Here is a 21,862-nt window from a genome sequence, read left to right as displayed (position 1 = left end):
GGATGAAGAAAATAGTAAAAGGATGAAGAGTGAAGAAGATGTTCTCTATGGGTATAGAGAATATGCCATATGAGTAGTAGTTGAACAAAATATAGAAGGTAGCTCATAGAAAGGAATATTTATGGGAAATATAACAGTATTCAAGTATGGTTTCTATTAAAGCTTAAAAAACAGCACCAAGCCTTTTGGATACTCTATACTTCCAAAATTCCAATGAGTACGAAATTAGATTTATCTTCCCGAGTCTCAGAGGGCAGAATTAGGAGCAAAAGATTGCAAAGGCGATTAAAGTTTGATGTATGGAAAACATTTCCTAACAAATAAACTGCTACTGGGAAAGTAGGTTCCATATTAACTAGAGAAGTGTTCATACAAAGTTGTTAGCAGTTTTAAGACCATTTTTCAAGGATATTGTAAAGAATCCTCTTCAAATATGAATTGAATCAGATGGTCTCTGGTATCCCTTCATACTCTGGAATTTTGTGATACTATGTTTTTAAGTGTCAATGGAGCTTATTGAGAAGTTAAGCTCACGTACATGAAAGCACTTTGACAAAATTAAAAACCGCTCAAAATGCATGGCCTATAGCTTAACTTTTTATTTAATCATCAAGGAGACCAACAAAGGTAAAGAGGATGAGGGAGAAGGAAAAATTAAAAATCAAGCTGGACAAAGGAATTAGCAACATGGGATGGATAAAATGTTCTCTGATACCCTGTCTGAGATTTCATGATCTTGTATTTAAATGTCAATGGAAATTAGTAGGAAAATTAAGCTCAAGGACATGAAAGCACTCTGATAAAATTAAAAGCACTCAAAATCATATAATATAATTTAACCCTTCATTTAGCCACCAAGAGGACTAACAAAAAGTAAAAAGGGTCAGAAAAAGGAAGCTTTAAAAATCAAGCTAGATAAAGAATTAGAAACAAATCTAGGTGCCTATCAGAAGAGTAATAGCTAACACCCAGCGAAAGAACTCTGGGAGATGACTATGAACCACTACATAGAATTCCCAACCTTTGTCTGCCTGCATTTTTTATTTCCTTCACAGGCTAATGGTACTATTTCAAAATCCAATTCTTTTTGAACAGCAAAATAATTGTTTGGACATGTATACTAATATTGTATTGTATTTAATTTATACTTTAACATATTTAACATGTATTAGTCAACCTGTCATCTGGGGGAGGGAGTCGGCGGAAGGAGGGAAAAATTGGAACAAAAGGTTTGGCAATTGTCAATGCTGAAAAATTACCCATGCATATAACTTGTAAATAAAAAGCTATTAAAATTAAAAAAAGAAGAAAAAGAGTAATAGCTACATAGCTGAATTGTTTTTTCTGTCTTTAAAAAATCTCTGTTTAATTGGCAAGAGCAGAAGAAGGGATATATTCAGAAACAAATGTACTATAAATTTCTTTTTCTTTTTAAATCAAGCTGGAAAGAACACTGTTAGGATCATGAAAATAGGAATGAAGGAAATAACATTTGCTATCCTAAATGACACCCATACTTTACTTTAATTTTGTGTTTGTCTGAAAAGTGATTTCAATGGCAGTTAAATGGAACTTAAATTACTTTTACTATCTATGAAAGTTATTAATTACATTCTCAATAAAAGACAAATATAAGGTTTTGCAGGTATTCAAACAAATCAATAACTTGTCTTTTGAATTTATGTCTAAATTCTGAGTATTTACTAATCTAAATGATACATTTCAGGAGGCAGAAGAGATTCCATGAAAAATATGGGTAGTTTTACCAAAATCGTCAAACTCACCAAGACAACTATTTTCAGCCTCTTTTTGTTGATGGCTTCCACAGACATTTACAAACATAAGAGGGAAAGACTTCATGATATGCTGGATAAAATCAAGTAACATCACAGAACTTGGCTGAGAGTCAGTTTTCTTCACAAGTTCTAGAGCAACTAAAAACAACAACAACAACATATTATTATTATTATTATTTTGTGGAGGCAATTGGGGTTATGTGACTTGCCCCGGATCACACAGCTAGAAAGTGTTAATGTGTCTGAGACCAGATTTGAACTCAAGTCTTCCTGATTTCAGGGCTTGTGCTCTATCCACTGTGCCACCTAGTTGTCACAACATATTAATTTTAAAAATTAATTCCAAGAACAAATTTCAAGCCACTTTGCTGAGATTTAATGTAAGTTAGAAAGTCTACTTTAAAACAACTCATAAAATGTTTACTGTTTTAATCTCATTGTTAACATTCTATGAAATTTCACAAACTACTATAATAAATTATTAGACATAGACTCGGGATATTCTGTTTAATAAGACAAAGTCAAACACCTCTACACAAACTGAGAATCAGTAGCAGAAATCTTGACCCAGAACATGGCTGCTTCTAAGAAAGCTTAAAAATCAGGAAAGAGATCCTGAGGTGTTTGGAAAAGAACTAGGGGTGTTGAAGGGGAGCCACTGGTAAAATTCTGATTCTCACTCAAGGAGCTCAGTCAGCAGTGCTCTAGCCAAAGTCTGGCTGAGCCAGAAACTGAAGGATGAGCTAAATGGTAAGCCAGGTGCACAGTCCAATAAAAAAAAAAAAAACCTGCATCCAGGGGTTTGAGCAGCAAATCAATACAGGCAGCAGACATAATGTAACTGAAGACATTGGGGTCCTGAAGAGCCAAACATGTAAGTTTCTTCAGTCCTGGGAAGTGAGTTGAGTTATGGTACAAGTACAAATTCAGAACAAAGAAGCAATAAATTTGGTAGCACTAACTTGAACAAATAAGTTCAATTATTTCAATGAGAGATCCTAAGACATTTGGTAGAGGACCTCAATTAAATCATCCTCCAAAAGGAAAGAACCTCTTAGGTAAGTATACAGGGGTTACCCATTCTCCCTGACTACTGCAACCTGACAAGGAGCCCCCATTCTATTTGGAGTCAAAGAACATAGCATTATAGTAAGATCTCTGGAAGTGCCTCATCATGTCTTCTTGTACCATTCTAACAATCTCATACTTGCATCCTCAGACACACAAATATGTCTGTCATTAAGTCTATTCTGAATCTCACATGAATCTTATCTTCATGTGTATTATTCATCCCAACTCCATGCTAGAGCTCTATACTTGCTCACTCTCCAAATCATGTTATATATTGCCAACCAGTCCACATGCCCTAAGTTTCTGAAAAAAATGTCCTTACTATGCTATTCAAGTAAATGCCTCTGTTCTAATATAATATAGTTATCCTTTGGCAGAAAGTAAACACTTGGTGATAGGGGAAAAGGGGAAGAAAAAAAGGGAGTTGTGAGGTATAATTTTAGGAACTTAACACTCAAAATGGTTAGCATAATGCCTGGCACAAAGAAAGAGCTTAATAAATGCTTTTGATTGATTTTACTTGGGGCAAACCCAATAAGCAAGCGTTAAACACAGGGACATAAACTAATAATAACAGGTCCTATCAGCAGAGCACTTTAAAGTGGTACATAAAACACTTAAAACAATTTTCTATGATAAATTATAGAAATATGAAGTTGTAAAACAGCAAAAATGAGGTAATTTATTTCAAATAACTAATTATTGTGAAGAAAAAAAGTAACTTACCAACATTTACATCTGTAAGTATTCGGTCAATAAATTGACACAGAATTTGTCTTGGCTTCTGAACAACTGTGTTATAGTCTTCTGGCCTGGTGCTAAAATAAAATAATTACTAAACATTGCAGAACTTTACAATATATTTCAAAACAAAAGTATACATATGTAATATGTTTAATTTTATATTTACCTTAGCCTTACTCCTTTCAAGTTCATATCTTTATCATATGTTGAATTCCACTATATTTTAAATGAACTACCTCCATGGTCCCAAACTTTGAAATTTCTCTCTGACTACAATTTTCTGTTCTTTCCTCTATCCCTATAACTTACTCCTTTTAAACCTCATTATCTTCTCTTTCTGGCTGCTATAAATCATCTTTGATTTCAGTCAACTGAACATGTAATTATATCAAATATTAACACAATTCATACAAAACATAGGGAAGTAATCTTATGGCATTTTCTACAGGAAATAGTTAAACCTTATGTTCTTAAAAAAATAGACTGTTTTTTGATTTTGAACTTCACTACAACTACTTAAACTTGTCTATTAACTATATTTAAATTATAATCAAGTTTATATTTAAATTAAATATACTTAAAAAAGAAATAAAATGATTTTTTGTTTGTTTTTGGATGTCTATTGCTCTTTACTTTCCTCTCCCATTCCTGTTACTAATAATAAATATATGTATGATTAAGTAAAATAATCAACACATTGGCTCTGAGAATGAATGTACAGTTTTGTGCTTCTACTCCATCATCTCTAAGCCAAAGGGTAAAAGGTATGTCAAACTTATTCTTCTTCCTTACTTTAATTTCCAGGTATTCTAGCTTTCTTGTAATCCATCTAGCAGTCCTTGCTCTGGACTCTTCTCTTCAGAGTCTCAACCCAAAAGTGAAGCAGCTCAATCATTCTCCAGAATTTGTTTCTTTATCCTACAGTCACTCAAACTTTGCTCCCATTAAGCCATGGAGTATGCTCACCACATCTCTTTCCTTGCTGATGGCAATGCTGAATACCACTAAAGGAAGTCTTAACTGAAGCTCTTAGGGCCACTCCAAACATAGAACCTTAAGACTCCACTGCTATAGACAACCCTTTTATTCCTATCTGACAAATCTCTATCACACTACCTTTCCTAGTTCTAAACCTGCTCTTTTCGCAAGCCCCCTATAACATATTCCAATTTCCCCTCTCTTAATCAATGTTCCTGAAACTTACTCTATCCTCTGGTTTATATCTTAATTGCCCTCTTTTTCATTTTTATCCCGTGCTAGCCAAAGCTAGCCCCTCTACTTATGTCCTTCCATACCACGTATCTTTAATCATTAAATCTCAAATGAGATCATATAGACCATGGTCAGTTCACAATCATCAGTCTTTCTTCATCTACCACATACTTCTCTGTTGCCTGTTTGGTTAACAGTCTAGTACAACAAAAAGATCTATAGATTTCAATTCACAGAATTTACTATTTGCTATATTTATATCTCATCCCCTTGAGCAAGTCCCCAATTTCTTTGGGCTTCAATTTATCTTTTATAAAATGAGGGTTAGACATGATGACTTCTAAGGCCTCTTCTGGCTATAAATCTTTAATACTAAAAACATACCTAGATTTACTTATCCTTTGTTTTATTTATTGATTTTATTGGATGTTTTATTGAAATGTTTTTACTTCACCTTATTTATTGATAACTTTTAACTTCACCTACATTTCACTCTCCAAGTCTTCCTTCTCCCTTCTACTAGAAAACTTGGTCTCATAACAAAGTTTCTTTTTAAAAAAATTAAAATAGAAAAAAAAATCAACAAAACTGGTCAATACTTTGTCTCCCATTATTATTTCAAATCCCATTTTTTTCCTCTAAACCAGGAGTCCTTTGGCTCTTTTTGTCTTGGATTCCTCTGGCAGTTTGGTGAAGCAATGGATCCTTCTCAGAACCGTTGTTATTCAGTCACATCCTACTCATGACCCCATCTAAGGTTTTCTTGGCAAAGATATTACAGTAATTTTCCATTTCTTCTCCAGTTTGTTTTACAAATGAGGAAACTGAAGCAAACAAGATTAAGTGATTTGTGCAGGGTAACACAGCTAGTAAGTTTCTAAGGTTGAATTTGAACTCAGAAAGACGAGTCTTCCAGACTCCAGGCCCAATATACTAAATGCTATGTGCCACCTAGTTGCTGTTGTTAAATTCATAAAATATATAGGATTACAAATAAAATTAATTATAGTGAAATGCAGTTGTCAGAAATTTTAAAAACACATTCATAAGCCCAATCCTAAATTAAAAATCCTTCCTTTAAACCCACTACTCTATCAGAAAACAGAAACAAAAAAGAATTAAGACGTATTTATTTCTAGTAAGGGCTACAAACAAATGGTTGTTGAATTGAGCTGGAAGAAAATCTATTAATTATTTCTTTATAAGAGAAGAGTCCAAATCTTAAAAGACTAGCACAGCAAGTATTTGGGGAAGTACATAAAGTCTAAATGTAGCTACTAGCTACACAGGATCCTGAACAAAATCAATTTAATTAGGTTTAAACTTTTACGAGGAATAAACACAATCTAGGCTTTTATCACCTATCACCAGGACTATTACAATGGCTCCTAGTCATCCTCTCTGTATCCTGTTTCTCCCCACAGCCTTTAAGATAAAATACAAATTCCTCTGTTTAGTATTTAAAGTCTTTCACAAACTGGTTCCAGCCTATTTCTCCAAGTCGATTACACATTATTCCCTGTCCTCCTAAATTGGGCTGCTTGCTGTTCCCTGAACAGAACAATCGAACTCTAGTCTCCATGGTTTTGCACAGACTGTCCCTCATATCTGTAATATTATCCCTTCTCAGCATTATCTCTTGAAAGTTTCAAGCGCCTTTCAAAACTCAGTTCAGGTGCTACCTTTTATTTATTTGTATTTCCTCCATGAATCCTTCTATATGCATAAAAATACAGACTTTGATAGATTAAAAACTCTTTGAGGGAAGACTCATTTTCTTAGTCTTGGCATCACTAGCACAGTACTTGGGACATAGTAAATGCTAAATAAAAGCTTGTTAATCAAGATCCTTTGGTATATTTTGAGTCATTAAAAACCAAATAATGTAATTCATTTTTAATGTTAAACATTTTATTGTACTTTAATTCTTTGAAAATTACTAATCTATGGATATATTGTTGAAGATCTTTCCTTTACTGACATTGTTTTCTCCTCCCTTCTTTCCCCTAATTTTTAATAAAGGAGGTGGTCTTTTTCCTTGTCAAGGTCAACCCCTCTGCATGTACACTTGATTCCACATCTTGGCTCCAGAGCATCTTCTCTAGGAGACTGCATCCTAAATTACCTCCCACATTTCCTTATCAACTGGTGCTTTCCTTACTTTCTTCAAATATGCCAATCTTCCTCATCCTTTAAAAAAAAAAATAAAACTTCTGCTAGATTTACCAACTCTTCAAACTATTATCCTGTATTTCTCCTCCCCATGCCACCTAAACTATTTGAAAAGGGAATTTTTTTTTCTACTTCTCCTGACTCACTCATTCTGCAGCTTTGTAATGTGGCTTCTGACTTGACTAATCAACTCAAACTGATTTCTCAAAATTTATCACTTGCCAAACTGATCACTCAAAATTTATTAATTATCAAATTTGATGCCCTTTGTCGCCCTGATCTCTAATAGGTAGATGATGTGAAGGGGCAGATTTCAGGAACTAGAGGAAGGAAAAAGAGTTTCAAATTCCAAATCCGAATTCAGAAATGTATTAGCTATGTGACCCTGAACAAGTCATTTAACCTGTTTGCCTCAATTTGCTCATTTGTAAAATAAGCTGATGAAAGAAATGGCAAACCACTCCAGTATCTTTGCCAAGAAAATCCCAAAAAGGATCACAGAGTCAGACACAACCAAACAGCAACATTTCCTGCTCTAACTGCTACATTAGACACTGTTCATCATTTTTTCCTCTGGGATGCTGGGATGTTTTCCTGAAATCCAGTGCTTCTCTTGTGTAATTCTTTGTTGGCAACGTACTGAAGTTGTCTCATTCTCACCATGACAATCTCAATTGCCCTTTTATTGACCCTCAACTTGATTTTTCTCAGGCTGATATGCTTGGAAGTCTTATAGCATCACTAGAAAAATATCCTTGTCAAAAAAGATGGACCACCCCTCCCCTCAAAAGATATAAAAGGATGGGCCTTTGGTGTCTTGAAAGGACAAATAAAGGATAGGATCTGAACCTGTAATTTCATGGGAGTAGGGAATTCCTGGACAAAGAAATTCTCTCCACCAATACAAGTCAACACTTTCAGTGCAATTTAGAGTCTTAGGGGAATTGCCTAGAGGACCGAAAGGTTAAAGGACTTGTCCGGGTTTCAGAGTTAATATGAGTCAAAAATGAAAGTACAATCCAGGTCTTCTAGCTCCTACACCACTTTCTTGAAGCCCACTACCCTTTGCTGTTTCTTGTCATGAAGTGCACAACTGTGCAATTTCTTAAAGACTATCTAATCTGTTTTCCTCTTCTATTCTGGGTCTAATTCATTTTCCATGTGTGGTGGCTAAGATTTCTACAATAGAATAGTAGCTTATATGCGCTCTTTAAAAGTATGCAAAGTTTTACATACTCTATTTTAGTTGATCCCTACAATAATCGCATGAAAATAATTTTACTAGCTTTATTATCTTGATATCATAGATGAAGAAACAGGTTCTAAGATTACATGACTTTTGAATATGTGTCTAAGGCCGCATTCTAAATCATATCTTTCTTCCTCCAGTAATTGTATTTACTACTGTCATGCTATCTCTTTGAGATTACTAACATATATAAAGCTTTAATGTTTGTAAAACATATACATGTGTGTATATACACATGTATCACACGTATTACATACATTCTATATCTATGTAGTTTTATATAGTTCTAGCTATAATAGGGTGTGCTAGTAAATGTTTAACCATCAACTGAGAGTAAGGGGGAGGGATGCAGGGCACACTTTTAAAGTTTAGTCTTCATCATTAACATTTTCCCCATCACTTTTTTAAGTATAGACAATCACCAAAGATATAAATCAAGCCTTGATTTGTAGCATTTGCTGATTTCTGAGGTGTAAATGCTCACAATGAAGAGTCAATGATAGGCTCTGTGCTCTGTACAAACAGGCTCCACATTTTTGCATGCACGTACATGGATGGATACATGAATTGACAGACAGAAACATAGATACAGAAATGGAAAAAACAGACACAGACATAAATATGTTCACCCCAAAACACAAATATAAACAGATCATATAGACGGACAGATATATAAACATGTAGACACACATGGACGTGGATGTTTAGACAAAGACAGGCAGCTAGACTAGACACACACATAGACAAACACAGGGATGGCTGACAGATAAAGAAAGAAATTGACAGACATACGGTTAGACAAAGATAGACCTATTAAGATAGAGATGGACAAATACAAACATATAGATTAGACGCAGATATATACAGATACAAAGAGAGACTCAAATATAGACAGACACAGATCCAGACAAGTACAGACAGATAACTGCTATAGATATAGTCACGGATAGCCAGAAACAGAGGACATAAGTATGCAGATAGAAATGGAAAAACAGAAGGATGTATGTCGCTAACAGATAGAAATGGACACAGATATAGCGATAGAGACAAATCGGCAGATGCAAAGATAGTGATGGAAATATAAATGTATGAAGTAGACGTGAGTGCTTACGTACAGATATGTACAGACACAGACCTGGATACGGACGGACATTCGGACATACTCACAGGAACATCTCGCAGACCTTCACGACACTCCCGGGAGATAACTATTCTTACCTCCACCCCCCACCCCCCCCAAACACACACCCGGCCATTTCACACAAAAGGTGCCGGGAGTCCCAGCCTGGTCAGGATAGTGCAGGGAGGCGCCTCCCTCCACCCACCCCAGACCCCATTTCCAGTCCCAGGATCTCTGGTCTAGAGGTTGCCAAGGAGGTATGAAAGGGGGCGGGGAGATGAGCGAAAACCGCGGCCGGGCCTGAGAGGAGGCAACATTTGGGTGGCAGGAGGTGGGAGTGCGGAGGGTTATTGGGTGGGGAGGTATATAAGGTCTCTTTGCACTACCTGCCCAGCTCCCGAAGTGCCGGTATCATAGAAGCCATCTCCAAGCCCTGCTCCGCCATGCTGGGACGCGGACTCCACCAGTTCCCTCAGCTTCCCCTCCGCTACCTCAGGCGGGAACTGCAGAAGCCCTAATCGACGGGGCCTCTTAGGACTCAAAACTCCTCTGTAAACCCGGCGGCGCGCGTGCGCCCGAGTGTGCGCGTGCGCACCCGCACCTCTGGTTTGACCCTGGTTTGGCCCCCCGTTGGACGGAGGTGGGAATGCACCCACAAGGATGCGTCAGCAAGGATGCAGGACGTTTCTGGGAGAATGCGTCAGAGGAGTCTGGAAGGATGCTTCAGGGAAAGGAATTTACAAATAATGGTTTTTGAAAGGCTGAAGAAGTCCGTAAAGGTCGCACATTTCCCACTAGTAAGTGTTTCGGCTGCCCGGATTATTGCAGCTGTCAATCCAGAGGTGTTTAATCTGCAACGTTTGGGAAGCCTTAGAATTTGGGTTCAAATAATCCTTCTTGTGTCGCTCCCTATTGTGCAACTCACAGAGCCCCAAGCGTCTCTCCGTTCCATCTGTAAAAGGGAGGAGCAGGCAGGCAATGAGCGTCTATTAAACTCCTACTAGGCGCTGGGCACTGTGCTAACCGCTCTAGGAACAGCCTCAAGTTTCTTCTTTCTAGTCTAACTGTAGAATCTTAATATCCTATAAAAGATGTGCCCTTTGCTCCGTCCAGATTTCCAGGAGCACATATTCCCTCGCTGGTCCTCTGCTTCCCCCTTACACTGCCCTTAATTCAAAGCACAAAAAATCAACTTTGAAATAACCAACAGGAAACAATAGGGAAAGAGCAGAAAGTGGAGTGGAGAGACCTTCATCCAATTCCCGGTTCCTCAATCTACTACCTGTGTAACCATGGAGAAGTCAGTTAAGCTCTTTGAGCCTCAACTTCAGTCTGTAAAATGGAGACCATATGACTTGTAGAATTCACCTCACAGAAGTGTTATGAGAATAAAATGAGATAATATATTGTAAACCCTAGAATTCTATATTATTGTCAGCTATCAATCTTTTCTTATTTATTTTTTCTTATTTATTTTCAAATAAATAGCAGATAAATAAAAATATTTTAATTACAGTATAGAACAATATGTTCTATATTACTGTATACTGTAATATAGTAGTCTACTGTAATATAGTAGTTTTCATTCTATTATTAAAAGTGTTAATACAGCTTATTTTACTGCTAAGATCCTAACAGGAAAAAACAATTTAGTTGATTACAAGTATATATAAAGTACTTTTGATCTCAGGTTTTTAAATTAAAACCAAGACAAGGTATAGACAAATATAGAAAAATATAAATATATAAAAGTATATAAAAATATAGACAAGGAACAGGCAACAAATAGTCACTGATTATGTCAAATGATTGATTATAATAAACAAGATTATAAGACAGCACATTTTTAGTAAGCACTATCTGTGTTCAGAATAATGCATTAGGCACTGTTAGAAAGAGGATCTTGCAATCCATCAACAAATGAGGTTTTAAGTTAGTAACTAGCTAGTAGAAGATACTGAGCTATTTATTCAGTGATGTAATAACATATCAATAGCAATAAAACTGAATGCAACTGTACTTATTGTATCTCTCTCATGAGCTCTAGTCTAATGTCTCTCATTTAAATTTTGATGTTCCCTAGGCATCAAATACTTAAAATGTTTAAAAACCAGAACTTAATATAGATAGATAGATAGATAGATAGATAGGAACTTACCTATTTGTGTTGAGGACAACACTATTATTATTAGTTATCTAGGCACCTAATCTCTGAGTCACTTTTGATTCTTTTTTCCATCTTTCAACTTCATCTTCTCACAGATGCCAAGTTTTGCCAATTCTACAAACACATCTCTCACTTCTAACCCCTTTCTTCATTCACACAGCCTTTACTCTCAATCCTCCCCATCTCTCAGCTGAACCTCCTAATTTCCTTCCCTGACTACTCTCTTTTTCCTTGCCCATTTATCTTCAGTTAGCTACTCTCATACAGCCTCTACACTAATTTAAATCCTATCTCTCAGCTGGACTATAGCCTCCTAATTTCCCTCCCTGATTCCAATCTCTTTTCTTGCCAATTCATTTTCAACTAGCTGCTAAAGATGTTCCTTAAACATAGATCTAACAATATCTCTCTATCACTTTTGGGATAGATAAACAGCAGGGAAAAGAGGGGGGGAGGAGGGGAAGAGGAAAAGGGAGGGAAGGAGAGGGAAAAGAGAGGGAGGGAGAGAGAGGGAGAGGAGGAGGAAGAGGGACAGGGAAAAGAGGGACAGAGGGAGGATGGGGTAGGAAGAGGGGAAGGGGGAGGAGGAGGAGAGAGAGGAGAGGAGAGGAGGAGAAAGAAAGGGAGAGGAAAGGGAGAGGGAGAACATAGCCACTGTGCTTTGCGTGTATGATTCAAAAATCTTTATCCTAATAAATAGTCAAGAAGTCCTGAGTTAAAATCTAACCTTAGGCACACTAGCTGTGTGACCTTAGATAAGTCATTTAAATTCTGCCTCAAAAGTAAAATAAGAATTATAATAGTAACTACATGACAGAGTCATTTTGTGAGAATCAAATGGAACAATATTTATAAAGTGGTTATCACAGTACTCAGTACGTAGGCATTATATAAATGCTTATTCCCCTCCACTGACTTTTAGTGGCTACAATGCTCTTATTCCCCTTTACCTTTTCAACCTTATTTTATATATTCCCTATCATCTACTCTCAGTTACAGTCTAACTAGCCGATGAACCATGTCCATGATGATATTTCATCTTTTGCCTCCATGCATTTGCTGTATATTTCTTGTAAATTATTAAACTTTTCTTTTAAGTATTTAGAATAGTTCAAGGACTGCCATGGTCACACTATATCTCTAATAGTTTCTTCAGTTCTGGGAACTACACTTTAAGAAGAACATTTATATTTTAAAGAGAGTCTGCGTCAGTAACACAAATGGTAAAGGATATTAAGTCAATGTAAGATAAGAACTGTTTGAAGTAGCAATTTTACACTGGAGAAGAGAAACTTGGGAGGAAGAAATAATAGTTTTCAAGTGTTTAAAGAACAAAAATGTGGGAAAGGAATCCACTTATTTGTGGACTCCAAAGGACTGAACTGGGAGCTATGGTAGAAGATGAAATAAAAGTAATTTTAGGCTTCATAGAAGGGGAAAGTCCCTAACTATCCAAGATGTCCAAAGGAGAGTAGACTGGGGAGGTTTGATGTTCTTTTCTTCATTGGAGGTCTTCAAGGAGAAGATGAATGATGATTTGTTGTCTTCTGCCACTAAAATCTCTACCAGCTCTAAAATTCTACTTCTTTGACCTCAACATCTATAGGGATTCTTCCTTGGACTCGAACCATGCACTAGATATGCTCCATGGCAATGGTCAACACCTTGATAATAATACACATAGGGTCATCAAACAAAGTTGTTTCCATTTTTCATCTTTCAAAGATTTTTATATAATTTTGGTATGTGAAATCATATAGAGAATTGACTCAAATTTATAAGAAATCAAGCTATTCTCCAATTGATAAATGGTCAAAGGATATGAACAGACAATTTTTAAATGAAGAAATTGAAATTATTTCTAGTCATGTGAAAATATGCTCCAAATCATTATTAATCAGAGAAATGAAAATTAAGACAACCACTACACACCTCTCAGATTGGATAAGATGACAGGAAAAGATAATGAGAAATGTTGGAGGGGATGTGGGACAACTGCGACACTGATACATTGTTGGTGGAATTGTAAATGAATTCAACCATTCTGGAGAACAATTTGGAACTATGCTCAAAAAGTTATCAAACTGTGAATACCCTTTGATCCATCAGTATTTCTACTAGGCTTATGTCCCAAAGAGATATTAAAGAAGGGAAAAGGACTCATGTGCAAAAATGTTTGTGGTAGCCCTTTTCATAGTGACCAGAAACTGGAAACTGAATGGATGTCCATCAATTGGAGAATGGTTGAATAAATTGTGATATATGAATGTTATGGGATATTATTGTTCTGTAAAAAACAGGGTGATTTCAGAGAGATCTGGACAAACTTACATGAATTGATGCTAAGCAAAATGAGCAGAACTAGGAGAATATTATAAATGGCAACAAGAAGATTATATGATGATCAATTCTGATGGATGTGGCTATCTTCAACAATGAGATGATTCAAATCAGTTCCTATTGTTCAGTAATGAAGAGTCAGCTACACTCAGGGAGAGAACTATGGGAAATGAGTGTGGACCACACTATAGCATTTTCACTCTTTCTGTTATTGTTTGCTTGCATTTTTGTTTTCCTTCTCAGGTTTTTTTCTTTCTTTCTAGATCTGATTTTTCTTGTGCAGTAAGATAATTGTATAAATATGTATACATACATTGGATTTAGCATATATTTTAACATATTTAACATGTATTAGACTACCTGCCATCTAGGGGAGGGAGTGGGGGGAAAGAAGGAAAAGTTGGAACAGAAGGTTTTGCAAGGGTCAGTGATGAAAAATTACCCATGCATATGTTTTGTAAATAAAAAGCTATAATAATAATAATAAATAATTTTGGCATATGAATTGGAGACAGCTCAAAAGAATCTTTTCTTGTAGTGCTTTGTTCTGCCAAATCAAATGCTTCTTTATTTCAAGATATTTGGAGACATCCTGTTTCCCAGAGCTAAAGTCCAGCAAGGAGGCTGTGCCCTGAGTTTGGCATCTTACTCTCTGGAAAAATGTCCTACTTTGACCAACATCAGGTGTTCCCTGAAGGATGTATGATTATCATATTAATCAATAACTATCTCTATTTTTGAGAGACCATGAAAACCAGTGGTCAATGTGTTGCAGCTTGAAACCATTCCTCAAAATCTTCTGACATGCTAATAATTCCTGAATTCTTGTCTTTGTGTAACTGAAGCAGATACTGCACTCCTCTTCCTACAATGCTAATTCTGGTGCTGTATCCTGCTGAAGGATCACAAGGCTCAACAACTCTTAAGACTTAGGATAATCAACTTGTAGGCTGTTTCCACAGGACTCAGGAATTCCTGCATTGTCCACACGTGATCCATGGGAATTGTTACTCAAAAACTTAAAAATGATTGTTGTAGTCCATCCTCTTTGCAGTTTTGCCCATATATAAACCCTACCCCTGCCAGAAGCCAGAAAGTTCTGTTTGTAAGCATTTCCCTCACTCTGAGGGAAACTCTGAGGGAAACCTTCTATTTTATTCCTGACTCTTCTTTCTCTAGCTTGCTTTATTTGGCTCTGGCCACTCACAGTTAGAGGCTAGTTCCAGTTCAGTTGACATTAAACTTGACCAAAAAATGAGCATAATGAAGTTTTATATTTCCTATACTTTTTCAATCCACTTTGTGACTATAAAGATGTAGTCTTATATGGAGTGTTATTTGTAAAACCCTTTTCCCTTCTAATATCTTCATCAAAGATATTCTGAAAAGATAGACAGATAGATAAGAGATGCAGATATAGCCATAGATAAATATAATTATTATATAGATTTTGTAGAAGTGGGAAAATAGGTATATTGATTAGTAGTTATCGATGTTTTCTCAATCTGTGATTTTTCAAAGTATTTAATAGCTTCCCTTTTTTCAAATATTTTGAAAATTGATTCCTCAAAGCTCTCAACTCCATGAGTTCTATGTGTGTTTTGCCTGAGACAGATGTTCTTATCATCTTTGTTTTCTTTAATGTCATTTTGACTTTCTCATGCAACTCGTAGGGTAGATGCTAAAGAGTCTATGTGAGGTGACACCATTGTCACTGGTGAATGGGATATGAATGTGATTTGCTATACAAATTTTGACATTTTTTCCATTGTTGGCTATCATTGTCCATTCAGTTTCATCTGGGTCTTTTACAGATTTTCCATAAGCCTATTTTCCTTCTGAAGATACATCTTCTTATCAATTTTTGGCTTTTCTTCTAATTTGGTATTGATTTTTATCTTTATTCTAATAAATTAGATGACTGATTGAATGTAGACAGCTGATTGAAAAATGATTGTCAGTGACCTCTTCACTTTGTCATAACATTAGGAGATACCTAGAATTGTACCCTGACTTTTGCACAACAACAATCCTTTGGCAGACTCAGAAAAATCCCAGAATTGTTTCATACCAGCATTAGATGGTCTTGTTTGGACAAATACCTGTAGAGCCCATGTTCTGGTTATGAAGCCCTGCTAAGAATCAACTTGTACATTGTTGCTATTACTCTTTATTGTTAGAGCTACAGTTCATTGCATAATCATTGATATAAATACCGAGATCTTCCATACTGCCTCGGGTCCCTCCCAATAAGGGTTGAGCTCCAGCATACCTGTCCTTGCTTGCAAGTCATTCCCCTCACTTTAAGTTTAAACTACTATTTATTCCTGACTCTTATGTCTTTAGCCTGCTTTGTTTGGCTCTGACCACCCACAGGTAAGAAATTCATTCTGGACTGGTTGACAAATTCAGTAAGCATTTTAAAAGTGCCTGATTTATGCCTGGCACTGTGGTATATCCTAGTGATTAAAAAAAAAACCAGTCCTTGTCCTCAAAGAGTTTACTTCTATTAAGGGGTTGTACACAATTAAATATAAACATGGAAAATTATTTACAGGGGAACAAAATTAACGACTGGGAGGTTCAGTCTGTATGGTGCTTTGAAGGAATCTAAATTTAAAAGCATCTTGAAAGTCACACATTGCTTGGCCCACAGAATTGCCAATGACACAAATACTGTGTGTTCGTTTGCCCCTGCTTCTATTTATTACAGATAAATATTTATTCCAGGGGTGTATGGGATGTTTGGAGAGTACTGGCTGTCTGGTGTGAGGGCTTTTGAGCATCTGTTCATCTACCTGTCACCTGTGGGTGCAAGATGCTGTTGCATTCACAACAATCATACCTCAGTAAAACTAAGTTGAAAATAGTCAATAGACCTCAAACCCATTGGTGAGTTAGGGAGATGTCTATCCCAAACATCTGAAGACTTCTCTTGCTGGAATGGGCAGATGAAAATGATTTCTGCTGGGGAGTGCTTAGTGTCTGGCCAGACACAGAAGATGAGAAGGTCATCCACTGGCATTCTGGGCCATCAATAGTTGTCCTGATTTTTTCCTGCTACTGGATTTCAATGACTAGGAAGAGAGAGTGAGACTGATGACTTTGTGCAACTCTGCCTCATTTAAATCCAATTTACTTGTGAGTCAAGACATCTCCTCTTGATGTCACTGGAGTTTTTTCAAAATGAAGGATAAACAACAACAACAACAACAAAATAGAATTATAGAATATTAGACCAGGAAGAGATCTTAAAAATCATCCCATCTAAAGTCCCATTTCAGAGTTTAGGAAACCTACATAATTTGCCCAAAGTTAGACAATAAATAGGAGAACTGGGATTAGAAACTCTCTTACAATAGATTCTAAAATTAGGCCCCCAAAAGCCTGCCATATTTTATGAGAGAGAGAGAGAGAGAGACAGACAGACAGACAGACAGATTCATCATTCTCTTGATCTTTCCTGATGGAATGGATGGTGAAGCCAGTCTTATTTGAGTGATTTCAGATCTCTTCTAGGAAATTCTGCTTTATTCAAGGACTTCATATCATCTGTAAACAGAAGCATTTAGAGCAGTAGTGTCAAACTAGGGTAGATATAGGAACCATTAAGTCATACATAAGGATTTCAGTGGGCCATATATCAACTTAGAAAATTACACATTAATATTATCTGTTTTACTGTATTTTTACTTGTTAAATATTTCTCAGTTGTATTTTAATTGGGTTCAGATAATACTTGTGAGTGTTATAGCCTGCATATGTGTGACACCTTGAATATAAAGGAATTTACTATCTGAAAGAAAAATTCTATGTGCTAAATGATAATAATTTTGTTTATTGTTGTTCAGTTGTTTTCAGTGATGTCTGACTCTTTTTGACCCAATTTGAGGTCTTTTCCTCCAGTTGGTAGATGAGGAAAATAAAATCCAGAAAGAATGCAGGTGTAGTAGTTAATTGTTCTCTTTGTCTTGGATTTCACTTACCTTTCAGATCACTTTAGGTCTTTTCATTTTAAGCAACATTTTTGGGGGTTCAGAAAACATAAAGAAAATGAGCACCAAGTGGTCTCATATAGGGAATATAGCAGAAGAAAGAAAGGGATGAAAGAAAGGGAAAGAAAAACTCTCAAGAGGGAAATTTGAAATTACTTGATTTATGTTATTTATTTCAATGTGGCTGCAGCTTTAGAGGGTGCTCAGCCTGCAAACAGCAGGGGTCTCTCCCAGGTGGTAACATAATTTTGATTAACCCTTGCTTGTCCACACTTGATTTATTCGATGTTATTGAATGCTACTCAAGATATTAAAAATGTAATCTGCTATCTATATCTAGTTCATTCTCTCTTCTTACCAATGCATTCATAGATTTAAAGACTTGTACTATGTTCAAAGAGTTTATTGTACATAAAATACAATAAAAAAGAAACTAAACATTTCTTAAAGAAGCATTTTGTATTAGCCATCTTCAAACCCTCTCCTATTTCCTTTCCAGGTCTTTAGGTGCAAAGAAGAGGAATTCAAATTACCCATGCACACAACACAGGGAAAACAATTAACAGAAGGAACTTTATATTCCCAGTCTAAAAAGGCTGAAAAAGAAAAGTGGAGATCCTAGCTTATTAGTCAAACTGAAATTCCCAATCCCCATTTTAGCAATTCTGGGGCTTTTCATTTTCCCACTGATATTTCCTCCCAAGTCACCATCTGTGTTTTAGGTTGGGAATCTATCCTTGTGGCACTACTTCATCTTCTGACCAATTCTGGTCAAGTCAGTTATCCAGTAACAGGAGTCATTTTTATTTTTCTTCTTTCTCTGAAGTTAACAATCACAAAATTAGAAGAACAACAGGATTCAAAAATAGAAAGCCTTAATATACAGCTCTAAACTCTTTTTTCTTCTCTTAAGACTTCCTACTCCAAGCTTAGGAGAAGAGAGCTTCTATGTTTCTTTCACTGTCCTTGAGTCAGGACAATTTTATTTCTAATTATGTGTCTGAGAAATTCTGCTTTATTCAAGGACTTCATATCATCTGTAAACAGAAGCATTTAGAGCAGTAGTGTCAAACTAGGGTAGATATAGGAACCATTAAGTCATACATAAGGATTTCAGTGGGCCATATATCAACTTAGAAAATTACACATTAATATTATGTTTTACTGTATTTTTACTTGTTAAATATTTCTCAGTTGTATTTTAATTGGGTTCAGATAATACTTGTGAGTGTTATAGCCTGCATATGTGTGACACTTTGAATATAAAGGAATTTACTATCTGAAAGAAAAATTCTATGTGCTAAATGATAATAATTTTGTTTATTGTTGTTCAGTTGTTTTCAGTGATGTCTGACTCTTTTTGACCCAATTTGAGGTCTTTTCCTCCAGTTGGTAGATGAGGAAAATAAAATCCAGAAAGAATGCAGGTGTAGTAGTTAATTGTTCTCTTTGTCTTGGATTTCACTTACCTTTCAGATCACTTTAGGTCTTTTCATTTTAAGCAACATTTTTGGGGGTTCAGAAAACATAAAGAAAATGAGCACCAAGTGGTCTCATATAGGGAATATAGCAGAAGAAAGAAAGGGATGAAAGAAAGGGAAAGAAAAACTCTCAAGAGGGAAATTTGAAATTACTTGATTTATGTTATTTATTTCAATGTGGCTGCAGCTTTAGAGGGTGCTCAGCCTGCAAACAGCAGGGGTCTCTCCCAGGTGGTAACATAATTTTGATTAACCCTTGCTTGTCCACACTTGATTTATTGGATGTTATTGAATGCTACTCAAGATATTAAAAATGTAATCTGCTATCTATATCTAGTTCATTCTCTCTTCTTACCAATGCATTCATAGATTTAAAGACTTGTACTATGTTCAAAGAGTTTATTGTACATAAAGTACAATAAAAAAGAAACTAAACATTTCTTAAAGAAGCATTTTGTATTAGCCATCTTCAAACCCTCTCCTATTTCCTTTCCAGGTCTTTAGGTGCAAAGAAGAGGAATTCAAATTACCCATGCACACAACACAGGGAAAACAATTAACAGAAGGAGCTTTATATTCCCAGTCTAAAAAGGCTGAAAAAGAAAAGTGGAGATCCTAGCTTATTAGTCAAACTGAAATTCCCAATCCCCATTTTAGCAATTCTGGGGCTTTTCATTTTCCCACTGATATTTCCTCCCAAGTCACCATCTGTGTTTTAGATTGGGAATCTATCCTTGTGGCACTACTTCATCTTCTGACCAATTCTGGTCAAGTCAGTTATCCAGTAACAGGAGCCATTTTTATTTTTCTTCTTTCTCTGAAGTTAACAATCACAAAATTAGAAGAATAACAGGATTCAAAAATAGAAAGCCTTAATATACAGCTCTAAACTCTTTTTTCTTCTCTTAAGACTTCCTACTCCAAGCTTAGGAGAAGAGAGCTTCTATGTTTCTTTCACTGTCCTTGAGTCAGGACAATTTTATTTCTAATTATGTGTCTGAGAAATTCTGCTCTTTTTCTATCTCCATCTGTGACAGATTTCCTTTGCCTCAAGATCTCTACCACTTCTTTGGCTCTCATCTTTGTAATTAGGACATAGAGATGTAGGACCTTTAGAGGCTCTCTGTTTTAACACCTTCATTTAGTAGATGAAAAATGAGGATTAGAATTTCTCTAGTTAGGGATTTGTCCAAATGTAATAGTTGGTAACTTCTATTCTAGGGTATTGGGATCTGAAATGAGTTTTCAAATGAAATCTGAAATTTCAAGAAATGAAATGTGTAGAGAGGGTCACAGTCAGTGGGGAAACTCTGGGTAAGGAAAAGACCTTTCAGCCTAGAGGGAATCTGCTAACACTATCTGATTCAGCTTCCTATCTTCCCTAAGGGTCTCAGCCTTCCTGAGAAATCAGAGGACAGTGACAACCTATGTTGAGATTGAAGCAGAATGATAGCAGATGGAAGAGTGATACCAGATGGCAAACTATGTGCTATAACAATTGTTTCTGTGGTCCTATGTGCTCAGAGTTGTTTTTGTTATATAAAGGGGAAGGTCCTTGAAATAAACAAACTCCATTTTTCTATCATCAGGAATCCCGCCTCATCACTTCTCTACTAGGAAGGTATATTTTAATCACCCAGCTTGGGGGCTCTAGAAAGCAGGACTCAATATTTTAATCACCCCATTGTGGGGGGCTCTAGAAAGCAACAGTACATTTTGTCTCCTCAGTTTGAAGACTCTAGAAAGCAGGACACAACAGAAATTCTTCAGTAGATATCATTATAATTGAAACTATGGCTCTCAACCATTTGTGAATAGGAGGACCCTTTGTTTTAAATGTCATAAGCTTTCCTGTTATGGGCCAGAACTCTGCACTTGAAACAAAGGATTCTTACAAAGTACTAAGTCAGTGGAATTGATAGAGACAATGGTTATCTAATGTAGTCTGGCTCAGTATGATTGATTTAATCCTACAAGAAGAGGTTATGGGCCAGAACTTGAAACAAGGTACTAAGTGGAATTGAAGAGACAATGGTTAAATCTAGTTTAGCACTGATTTAATCCTTTTTTTGTTTTGTTTTGTTTTTAAACATTTTTTTAAAATAACTTTTTATTGATAGAACCCATGCCAGGGTAATTTTTTTTACAGCATTATCCCTTGCATTCACTTCTGTTCCGATTTTTCCCCTCCCTCCCTCCACCCCCTCCCCTAGATGGCAAGCAGTCCTTTACATGTTGAATAGTTTACAGTATATTCTAGATACAATATATGTGTGCAGAACTGAACAGTTTTTTTGTTGCACAGGGAGAATTGAATTCAGAAGGTAGAAATAACCCGGGAAGAAAAACAAAAATGCAGGCAGTTTATATTCATTTCCCAGTGTTCTTTCTTTGGGTGTAGCTGCTTTTGTCCATCTTTGATCTGAATTAACTCTCTTTATCGAAGAGATCCACTTCCATCAGAATATATCCTCAAATAGTATCGTTGTTGAGGTATATAATGATCTGCTCGTTT

General features: G+C 36.0%; 1 protein-coding gene across 1 annotated transcript in view; it reads right to left on the bottom strand.

Moving 5' to 3' along the window:
- The window catches only part of ATR (ATR serine/threonine kinase), a 107,210-nt gene extending 97,348 nt beyond the window's left edge, over nt 1–9,862 (bottom strand). Inside the window, exons 1-3 of the mRNA XM_051983343.1 lie at nt 9,751–9,862; nt 3,594–3,685; nt 1,785–1,934 (exon numbers count right to left, since the gene is read on the bottom strand). Coding sequence (XP_051839303.1) covers nt 1,785–1,934; nt 3,594–3,685; nt 9,751–9,809 — 301 coding nt within the window. The 5' untranslated portion in view covers nt 9,810–9,862. The remainder of the gene's footprint in view (nt 1–1,784; nt 1,935–3,593; nt 3,686–9,750) is intronic.
- Nucleotides 9,863–21,862: the final 12,000 nt, after the last annotated feature.

Source organism: Antechinus flavipes, chromosome 3, assembly GCF_016432865.1.
Source record: "Antechinus flavipes isolate AdamAnt ecotype Samford, QLD, Australia chromosome 3, AdamAnt_v2, whole genome shotgun sequence".
Classification (NCBI taxonomy): Eukaryota; Metazoa; Chordata; class Mammalia; order Dasyuromorphia; family Dasyuridae; genus Antechinus; species Antechinus flavipes.
This window is presented reverse-complemented; position numbering and strand designations above follow the sequence as displayed.